The sequence below is a fragment of the Rhincodon typus genome, chromosome 33, assembly GCF_021869965.1.
Source record: "Rhincodon typus isolate 14 chromosome 33, sRhiTyp1.1, whole genome shotgun sequence".
Lineage (NCBI taxonomy): Eukaryota > Metazoa > Chordata > Chondrichthyes > Orectolobiformes > Rhincodontidae > Rhincodon > Rhincodon typus.
Genome location: NC_063364.1, coordinates 29,996,730 through 30,006,889, shown reverse-complemented (window position 1 = coordinate 30,006,889; position 10,160 = coordinate 29,996,730). Strand labels below are relative to the sequence as shown.

Below are 10,160 nucleotides of genomic sequence, written 5' to 3'. Positions count from 1 at the left end.
AATTTGAGAATGATCAGAGAATGATTTTCTGTGGTATTGAAGTTTCCTGCTCTTCTTCCAAACAGCATCCTGGGATCTCTTGTCTCCACTGGAGCGGAGAAGTGGGATTTTGGTTTTGAGATTTCATACAAGGAGGTGTCGAGGTGTTTTAGACAAGTTGAGTGAGAGGGCAAAAGCATGGCGAATGTAGTACAACACATCATTCAGTAAACTCACCCTGTATTTCCCCCAGTGGCCAAGTTTTTCTTCTTAAAAATAACATTATATGTAAACTTCATTTTGTTGTTGATATTGCAATGTGCAGGAACATGTCTTTTGGTCCCTACCAGTGTTTATACTGCACTTGCACCTTATACCACTCTGCTTCATCGATCCATATCAACAAAGACCCATAGGTGGATTTGGTGATGCTGTGGAGCATGCACTAGTTAGGTGATGACTGGCAGTTAACTGCCAATCTCCATTTATATTTAAATTGGGCAGGTAGGCTCTGATTCATCAAAGCATTACCCCGAGGAATAAACCCGAGAATGGTTGTCATCTGTTTATTTTAAGCTGTTTCTGTCGTCATCAAACTGGAGCATTCTTCATGGCAGCAGTGGGATCTTGCTGTGCATGGGTTGACTGCTGTCTTTACTACATTCGAACAGTGACCACATTGTATGAAATACTTAATTGGTTGTAAAGCACTTTGAGACACCCAGGGGTCATGAAAGGTGTTATACATAAGTCTCTCAACAACTTTCAGTCCTGCCCTCCATCTGATTTTGATTGGCTAGAGGGTGGGGCTGAGGATTGTCAAAGCCAGTCAGTTAGTTACAGTAGCTTTCAGCCCTATTGGTTCAGGCATCCGCTGTGTTCGTACCTCTCGGTTTGAATTGGTTTTTGATTAGTCCAATTCCCACCTCCCTAACCATTGTAACCAGTCTGGTTGGTGACTACTAACCATCTCCAGTTTTGCTGGGGGAGCCTTTGGATATGTCTTGTGATCCACTAAGCAAAGAATACATAGGCTTCAGAAACTGGCAGTCAGTTCATATCTCAAATTGGTGGGCTGTAGGGTCTTAACCAGATTGAAATCAGGACACTAGGCTTGGAAACTCTTACACACTGGCATCTGTTGATTAAAGGACTTAAACACAGAGTGTTGAGCTCTCATCAATCAGCAGCAAGCTAGCTGTTGGGGAATCCAGCCTCTGATAAGAGGGAGAGTGAGGAATGGGTGCATTCAGACTGGAGGGCTCCTGTATGAATTCCCAGCCTGTGAGATAGCTGAAGTTCACTCTGGAGTACTGGGGTAGGTATGCAAAGCCAACAAACGATCCAGTACCTGGATCTTCCATGTCTGTGCAGGAACTTTGAGAAGTCTGTCCAGTTAGTTCATGCTGTTTTTTGCTGTGCTGCTGCAAAATTCCCCCCTTCAGGTGGTTATGCAGTTCCTACTGAATCTGTTTGCACCACCCTTTCAGACCAGCTCGTTGCAGCTCACAGCTCTCTGTGGATAAGAAAATGTTTGCCCTTCTGGTTCTGTTGCTGGTTGTGTTTAAACGTGTGCTTTCCAGATTGTGACTGTCCTCCAGGCTCCCAATGTTAAGTGAGATCACAGGAAAGCTCAGATCCATCACTACAAACAAAGCCCCTGGCCTGTACCTGCCAGTATGGGAGGACCGACTAAGGTCCCACTGGAATGGATCACCGCAGTAGTTGAATGATGTTGGGCATGAGGAAGGGGCAATGTATTTAACTGGACATTTCCCCCACCTGTCTCTCTCCGCTCCCTCCCCCCTCACAAATATCAGAGGGTCAGTTCAGAGGGAGGCAAAAATGGAACAGTTAAAAAGGGTTAATATTCCCCTGAGGAGAATCGTTGGTTTACCAGTTACAGGAAGCTCTAATTAATTAAGTAGTTAATTCCGCTGAGAGAAAATTCTATCCTCTTCTGAGGCGAATTCCTCAGTTAAACTTGGAAGCAGTTGCAAAGCTGGGGGCAAAGGATAGGGTTGCCTTTTGTGTTGACTATTTTAACCAAAAAAGTCCTCAGAGTTCAGTGCACCCACCCGCAAAAAGCAGAAGTGCCCCAAAGATGTGGAGAGAGAGGCCAGTTTGTTGTGGCAGACATGTTTCTGCCAACAGCACGCTCATCCTGAGGGGTGATGGGAAGAGTCCTGGGGCAAGGGAGAGGAAAGACAGTGCTGAGAGTGTTTTGTCAGATGATAGAGGGTGGGGGAGAAAGGGCAATGGTGGGGAAGGGAGAGCTGGAGAGAAGGTTTGACAGAAGGGGGATGGAGAGTGTGTACTGGGTGAGGGAAGGGAATTATTTTTCACGGAGGCCAGGGTTTGGATAGGAGGTTTAAATGTGAGTGGGTTCAGAGATAATTTGAAGCGGTGGGAGTGGGGTGGGGGAGGTTTGGGAACACCTGTCACCGGCACTGCGCTTATTGAAGGGAGATAATGAGATTGTCACGTGAGTGAGTTGATCGGAGCTGATGGTGTGAGGGGGAGGAGGTTAAGAGGTCTTCATCTGCTGATATGTTGTCAGTGGGAGCCGAGAGACGAGCTGGCTCAGAACACACCCCTGTGCTCAGCTTGAAAACCTGGGACCAATGCCCAAATAGAGACCGCTGGACATAATTCTTTCCTTTTTAATTGTGAGAGTGTTGGGTTAGAAATGAGTGCATAGTGTGACCAATAGGAGCTTTTCTTTAAAATAAAAGGTTAAAGCAAACGGATATGGCCTTCCTTCGTGTACTCACTTTGTCTGCTATTTAATCACTTGTGGGTGTGTTGTATATGGAAAAAAATGCATGGAACTGTTTAACTCTCATTAATTACATGTTTGTACTGTGCTTAATGGGCCTGGCATGCACACAGCTTCTCCAGAACCTAGCCTTAGTTGAAGCATTATGAGTCTGTCCTTAGTGTCCATGATGTTCTGTGATATTTTAACCCGTACAGTCCCATGAGAATTGGGTTGCATGTTCTACACACGTGTGTATGTGTGATCCTCGGTCCTTAACTGGCTGGAAAGCGCTCAGGGGCTTGTATGTTGTCTGTTGAGCAGCTGCTTTAACAGTGGGCTCAATGCACTAACCACTTAGCTCAAGGGGCTGTGGGCAAAAGTCCTCCTCCAGGAGGTGGAACTGTTGTGATATGCCACACTGACTCTCCAGTGCAGCACTGAGGGAGTGCTGGGCTGCCTGAGGATGCCACTGATCAAAGCAACAGGCCTCTTCCAGTGGATGGTGAGGTGTGCCATAAAGAGTCCATTCATACCCTGGGCACCAATTGGCATTCAGCCAATTTCTGCTGACCCCCTATGAGATATCGTTGTGCACAATGTAGGCGTCTGAAACTTTGCTGTGCACTTGCTTTAATCACAAATGCTGCCCTTTAACCTAATTCCTTGTGATGTTCCTGAGAGATGGGTTCAGATCTTGCCATAATGTACGTTCACCTCGCTGGTGTAGAATGGAGAGTTCAGTGGGTTGACACAGCTGTCACAGTGTTGAAGGGGATCATCATGCCTGCATCAGCTCCCCCAGTGCATGTTAGCACTTGGAGACATTTTCCTGCCTTTCCCTCCTTCACTGGCACATTATTCCTATTTAAACAATTATTTAATATCCTCTTGAATACTTCAATTGAGCCTTCCTCCGCCACACTTCTAGGCAACACATTCCAAACGCTAGCTACTCAGTGACTGTGCAAAAAAAGAAGTTCTAAGGTCACATTTGGTGCTTTTGTGAATCACTTTAAATCTATGCTCCCTGGCTCTTGATCCTTCTAGCAAGTGGGAACAATTTCTCCATATCTAATCTGTACAGGCCCCTCATGATTTTGAAAATTTTTATCAAATCTCTTCTTGGCCTTCTCCAAGGGAAACAGTCTCAGCTTCTCCAATCTATCATTTTCACTGACATTTCCCATCCCGGGAATAGTTCTCAGGAACCTAACTCTTGTCCTTTCTTTTTCTACTTTATGGGACCTGGTAATAACTTGAATTGTAAAGTTAATGATTAGGTTTTGTCTGAAATTTCAGATGCATGTAATCTCATGATTTTTTTTTTGTCTTTGCAAAGGAAACCCCAATGATTGATATTTCATATAGAATTTGTCACTCTCCAAATCAAAGCCCTGATCCCACAGTTTATTTCAGTTCTTTACATTGGATAATATCCTGAAATGTTTGGAAGAGATGAGTCAGATTTTTCTGTTAACCCAGCCTTCGCCAATTAGCAGTGTGGTAACAGACGGATGTTTCAGGCAATGGAAAATTGTTATTCCAAAGTAAGTGGGGGGTGGCATTCGCTCTCCCTATCATTCATTGAAGTCATGATGAGCATGGTCCTAACTCCATCCATTTGCTCCATTTCCATATCTCTTACTATCCTGACTAACAAAACTGTACCTATCTCAGTCTGGGGAAGTGGAGGAAACAGCATTTAAATGTCGTAAAGGGAGTGCTGTTAGGTTTTTAGTTCTTCCAGTATCCACCCAGCGAGTCTCTGGGACAGTGCAGAGGGAACTGCTAACATGTACTTCATAATGGGGAGGCAATGGCCTAGTGGTCTTATTATTGGACTGTTAATCTGGAGACCCAAGTAAAGTTCTCGGGGACCTGGTTTGGAATGCCGCCACAGCAGATAGTGGAATTTGAATTCAGTACAAATCTAGAATAAAGAATTTAATGGTCACCATTGCCAATTGTTGGAAAAATCCATCTGGCTCACTGTCCTTTAGGGAAGGAAACTGCCATCCTTACCTGATCTGGCCTGCACATGACTCCAGACATGTAACTTAACAAGGTGTAGAGCTGGATGAACACAGCAGGCCAAGCAGCATCATAGGAGCAGAAAGGCTGATGTTTCGGGCCTAGATCCTTACCTTCTGGGCAATTAGGGATGGTCAATAAATGCTGGCCTAGCTTTAAAACAAAAATGTACATGCCTGGGGGAGCTTGGCTGGAGCAGACTATGGCTCAAATGGGGAAATCTTGTCTATCCACCACTTTTGCTTTGGCATATTGAGCTGAATGGCCTCATCCTGGACTGTAGTATTCCATAGTTCAAACTTCCCTTTCTTTGGCAAGTCCAAAAGGGTCTGAATAATGATAAAGATATTGAGCAGAAGGGATTGCAGTTGAAAAGCTTGTTTTCTGGCAAGTGTTTACTTGTCTTTACAGAACAATTTATGTAACAAATGGCCAGAAGTTCTGGATTCACTGACAATTGAGCTTTAATCAAGAATAATATTAATAAGCAAGAGTGGCTCCAGTCAGTGTTTTCACGAGGGCCTGCTTAGTTAATTGGCATGAAAACAGGCCAGACTTCATTGACATACTTTAACATGGGATGTACTGGTGTGGTTTTGTTAACAAATCAGCCCAGTTGCCTCCACTAGACCTGCCCCTGAAACTATGACTACATAGTAAAAGCTGTGAAATGCTTGGTACTTAAGTGAGATAAATGACATAAATGTGTGTATATCTGCAGGAAAATTTATGTAAACATATCAAGGCTGCGTAGGAAAAGTTGGATGCAATTCTGAGCATTTACTTTTTCACAGTGAAGTTTGATGCAATGGGTCAGATTGATCAGGGATTCACATTGTGTAAACTGACATTGGGAAAAGTGGGCGAATCCCACCACTGAGGTGGTGAACTTTTCCTCTACTGTAGTCAGAGGTTACAATTTTGAGAAGAAACGGGCTTCATGTGCTAGGATTTCCCAGACACAATCACTGCTGAGTTTTGTGTGTCTCAGCCCTGACCATTGAACCAGGCGCAAGGCCCAGTCAGTCTTGAGGCTGCAGTTATATGGGACAACAACGTGGTTTTGTTATTGGACTAGTATTTGAGAAACTTGGTCTAAATAAGCCCTACCACTTTAGATCCCACTGTGACAGCAGCATTTAAATGCAGTGCATTAAATAAATCTGGAATAAACACCTAGTATTCTGTAATGGTGACCATGTCATAAAATTCCAACTTTTCAAGTAGTCTGGCCTACAGTGAACCCCACTGCACAGCAATTTGGTTAATGTCGACCTGCCCCCTGAAGTAGCCTAGCAAAACATCTAGTGTACCAAAACTGTTACAGTGGACTACAGTGACTTAAGGAGGTGAGAGCAAGCCTTCTCCTTCAGGGTATTTGTGACAGGCAATAAATGCAGATTTGTAAAAGCTGAACATAGCAGCACATCTGATGAAACCAGTATCAGGGTTCCCTTGTTTAATCTTTAACATACATGGTTTTCTTGGGCAGGTTTCCCCAAGCACTTGAGGTCTTCTGATATCCACATAGATTGAGAGTTGGTCACTCAATTGTCCCAAGTGTCAGACAGGAGAATCCAGTCCTGTCATCGACAATATGTTGTTATCAATGAATGATTTACATCATTTATGTTATGAATCCTTTTGAGGGCCCCAAATCTACACAACCTGATAGTTACATTCCTGAAGGGATGGTTCTCTGGTCAGCAATTTCATCAAATGTGACCATGGCAAATTATTATTTAACCTAGCTACGAATTGAGAATAATGAAGAGCATTTGTAAGAAGTGAGCAGATTCTCCGAGACCGTAAGGCAAGAAATTGTGACAGTCTCATTCCATGGTGTTACTCTGTAGATTATAACCTGCAACTTCACAGACCAATATTTCCATTTTGGGGATTTTGATGCTCAACGTTTATCTGGGCAGTTCAAATGTTGACATAAAATTGTGACCAAAAATCATGTCAACAAAAGGGCCGTGTGAAATGGGAGTTTTAGTTTAATAATTAGTGACTGTGACAAATGGTGAGAAATTTCTGTGTCAGAGACTCCAATATTATTTCAAACCAGACTGACTGCTTCTCTCATGTCAATGTGTTTTCCGGTATTCTTTAATATTATTCCCCAGTTCCCACTGCATGTTACAATGAGCTGAAGAAAAAGAAAGGCTTGTGTTTATGTAAGACCTTTTCAGGACATCCCAAGGCACTTTACATCCAATTCAGTAGCTTTAAAGAATAGTTGCCATTGTAGCTAATCTACCACAATGGCAATGTGGTAGTCCCCAGATAATGTTTTTAGTGATGTTGATTTGAAGGTGAAATATTGGGCAGGACACATGAAAGAACTCGCCTACCCCTCTTTGAAATTGTGTCATAACAAAGTCTAATGATGACCATGAATCCATTGTCGATCGTTGGAAAAACCCATCTGGTTCACTAATGTCCTTTAGGGAAGGAAACTGCCATCCTTACCTGGTCTGGCCTACATGTGACTCCAGACCCACAGCAATATGGTTGACTCTTAACTGCCCTCTGGGCAATTAGGGATGGGCAATAAATGCTGCCTAGCCAGCGACGCCTTCATCCCATGACTGAATAAAGAAAAAAAAATGTCATCTCTGACTGTGCAGCACTCCCAAGTGCTGTAGATTTCAGTATTCAAGGCTCTGCAGTGAGACCTGAAGTCACGATATCAAAGACAAAAGGTGATGTATTGGTCCCTTATCTACAGTAGGTTGTGTAACTTACTGTGTTCACTTTATTTCGTAACCACTGTATCGTCAAGGAGACCATAGTGGAGTGAATGAATTTGTTTAACATGGATATGGATACAAGTGGCCTTTGGGAACATTGATCTTAAGCACACTTTAATGCTACATAATTTTTCTGTAATCACAGAAATGGTACAATGCGGAAAGAGACTGTTCAGCCCATCATGTCCCCCATGGGCTTGCATTGCGTTTCCACCCTCTTGAATGTCTCAATCGCACCTGCCTCCACCCACACTTAGAGCTCCAACCATAGCCACCAGCTGTCCTGTACCCACCCGTATATGAATACTCTCCTCACTTCAGCAGAGTTTGTACAGTCTGAATGTTTCATTGGGTGTTCCTCACCATTCGAGTGAAATGATGCCTGTCCACCCATCAACCTGCAAGTCTAGTAAGAGTGCTGGTGTTTAGCCTGTCTGTGGGAGGGCCAATGAGTAATGTAGAAAGGAGGACTGCTACCTAGAGAAGGGATGTTGCTGGTTACCAGTTGATGTTAAGCCTCTTGTCAGGTGTTGGTGAAATGAGTTTGGATTGTCCTAATGTTTTGGTTTCTCTTCTCCCTTCCAGATGTCAGCCTCTCACCCGACACAATGAAGCAATGCCACTGGTGTATTGTGGCATACTGGGAACATCGGACCAGGGTTGGCCGCCTGTATACCGTTTATGAACAGTCTGTCAGTATATTCTATGACCTACCTCATGGGAACGGCTTCTGCCTCGGACAGTTAGCCCTGCACAACAGGAGCGAGACTGTCAAAAGGACTCGAAGCAAAATTGGCTATGGGATCTTGCTGAGCAGAGAGCCAGATGGGGTCTGGGCCTACAACCGGAGCGAGCATCCAATCTTTGTCAATTCCCCGACGCTGGACATTCCCAATTCTCGGACTTTGATTGTTCGGAAGGTGATGCCAGGATACTCAATAAAGGTTTTTGACTATGAAAAGTCTTGCCTGCTGCAGCAAGCCGCAGATACGGATTATGCAGACGGACCGTATGATCCCAACAGTGTTCGAATCAGCTTTGCAAAAGGATGGGGACCTTGCTATTCGAGACAGTTCATAACATCTTGCCCATGTTGGCTGGAAATAATGCTGAACAGTAGCAGATAACAGTCACCCTCCAGGAATGAAATCCTATATTAGAAAAAAAATACAAGACTATTCCAAATATCATCTACCTAGATTTAATATAAAGTTTTATATATTATATGAAATATATATTGTACTTGTAAATATGGAGTCATTTTTACATTGTAATTATTTATGTATGGTGCAATGTGTATGAATACAGAACACAACAGGAAAATGCACTTTGGTTTATATATGCTCATTCAACATCAGATTAAATTATACAGCAAAAATGGGAACAGAGCCTAGTTTTGGTGTATAGTTCTGCCGTACTTTTAGTACCCAGACGAAAAGCTAACTTACCCGTAAAACAACAAAATGAGTCACTCATTGATAATAAAGTATTTGCATTATAAATCAGTTGTGCCAAGTCTTTGTTTCAGATTGTAGGCTATCATCTCCTTGGGGAAGAGGGTGGTTTGGCATTTTCACTGCCCTGGGGGATTGACTGGTCCAGCACTCTATTGGCTGGCATTCCACCTTCTAGCTTCTGGAAGGTTGAGGTTTTTCAGAACTCTGCTATCCCTGTCGTAACTGATAACAAACTCTATTCACCCATCACCTCTGTCCTTGCTAACCTTTATTAGTCATATTAAGCCTTAGTTTTAGAATTCTCATGCTTATCTTCAAATAGCTCAATGTCCAAGTTTACCTCCAACTCTGTAACGTCCACTGGCTCCACACCATCCTCTGAGATCACTGCGTATTCCTCCAGTTCTGCTGCACTGCGAGTTCCTGTTATCAATTTCTCCATTATTGGCAGTTTCTTCTCTTTAAACTCAAGAATTCAATTTCTAAACCTGATTACCTTGAAACTTAATCCTTTCAACCTCCCTCTTTGACTGAGCAAGTAATTGACGATCAGATTTTGTTTGCTAACTTCGCTCTAAATGCTTTGAAAACTTTTCTTACAATTAAGGTGCTTTATAAATACATGCTGTATTCTCCCTTGGGAGGGTGTGGAAGAGTTGCCCCCCCCCCACCAGCTGTGAAGAGTGAAGTACAGTAGTTAATGATGGGCCATGTATCCACCCATCAGTTCCTCGCATGATCAGCTCTGCATTTCAGTAGCACCCCTGCAATTTGCAGCATTTTCCACAAAACGTCACAAATGTTATACTGTGAGGGAGACCAAACAGCAAATATAAAATAATATCTTCATCTGACATCAAAACCACATGCACTTTGCAAGGAAATTCAGGAGAAACTTCTCTCCCAGAGAGTAGTCAGACTCTAGAGTTTTAGTGGGTGGTTATTAAAGCTACATTTAAAGGGAAGTTAGGTAAAAATTTGGATTAAAAGAATGAAAAGAAATGCTGACGGTGTTAAATGATGTAAATGGGGAGGATGTTCATGAGGAATATAAACCCTGGTCTCATCAGGATTTGTGTAGCTACGATTAGTGCCAATAGTTCTATTAAATGATATTTTAGTGGAACACCGTCACTTGAATGGAAGCTGACATAGCCTTGTCTCCTCCTGGCATTG

The 10,160-nt window shown here is 43.1% G+C and overlaps 1 protein-coding gene across 1 annotated transcript in view; it reads left to right on the top strand.

Annotated features, from left to right (window-relative positions):
• The window catches only part of smad6b (SMAD family member 6b), a 56,069-nt gene extending 47,040 nt beyond the window's left edge, over window positions 1–9,029 (top strand). The window contains exon 4 of the mRNA XM_020529659.2: window positions 8,113–9,029. Within this exon, the coding sequence (XP_020385248.1) occupies window positions 8,113–8,654 (542 nt within the window). The 3' untranslated portion in view covers window positions 8,655–9,029. The remainder of the gene's footprint in view (window positions 1–8,112) is intronic.
• Window positions 9,030–10,160: the final 1,131 nt, after the last annotated feature.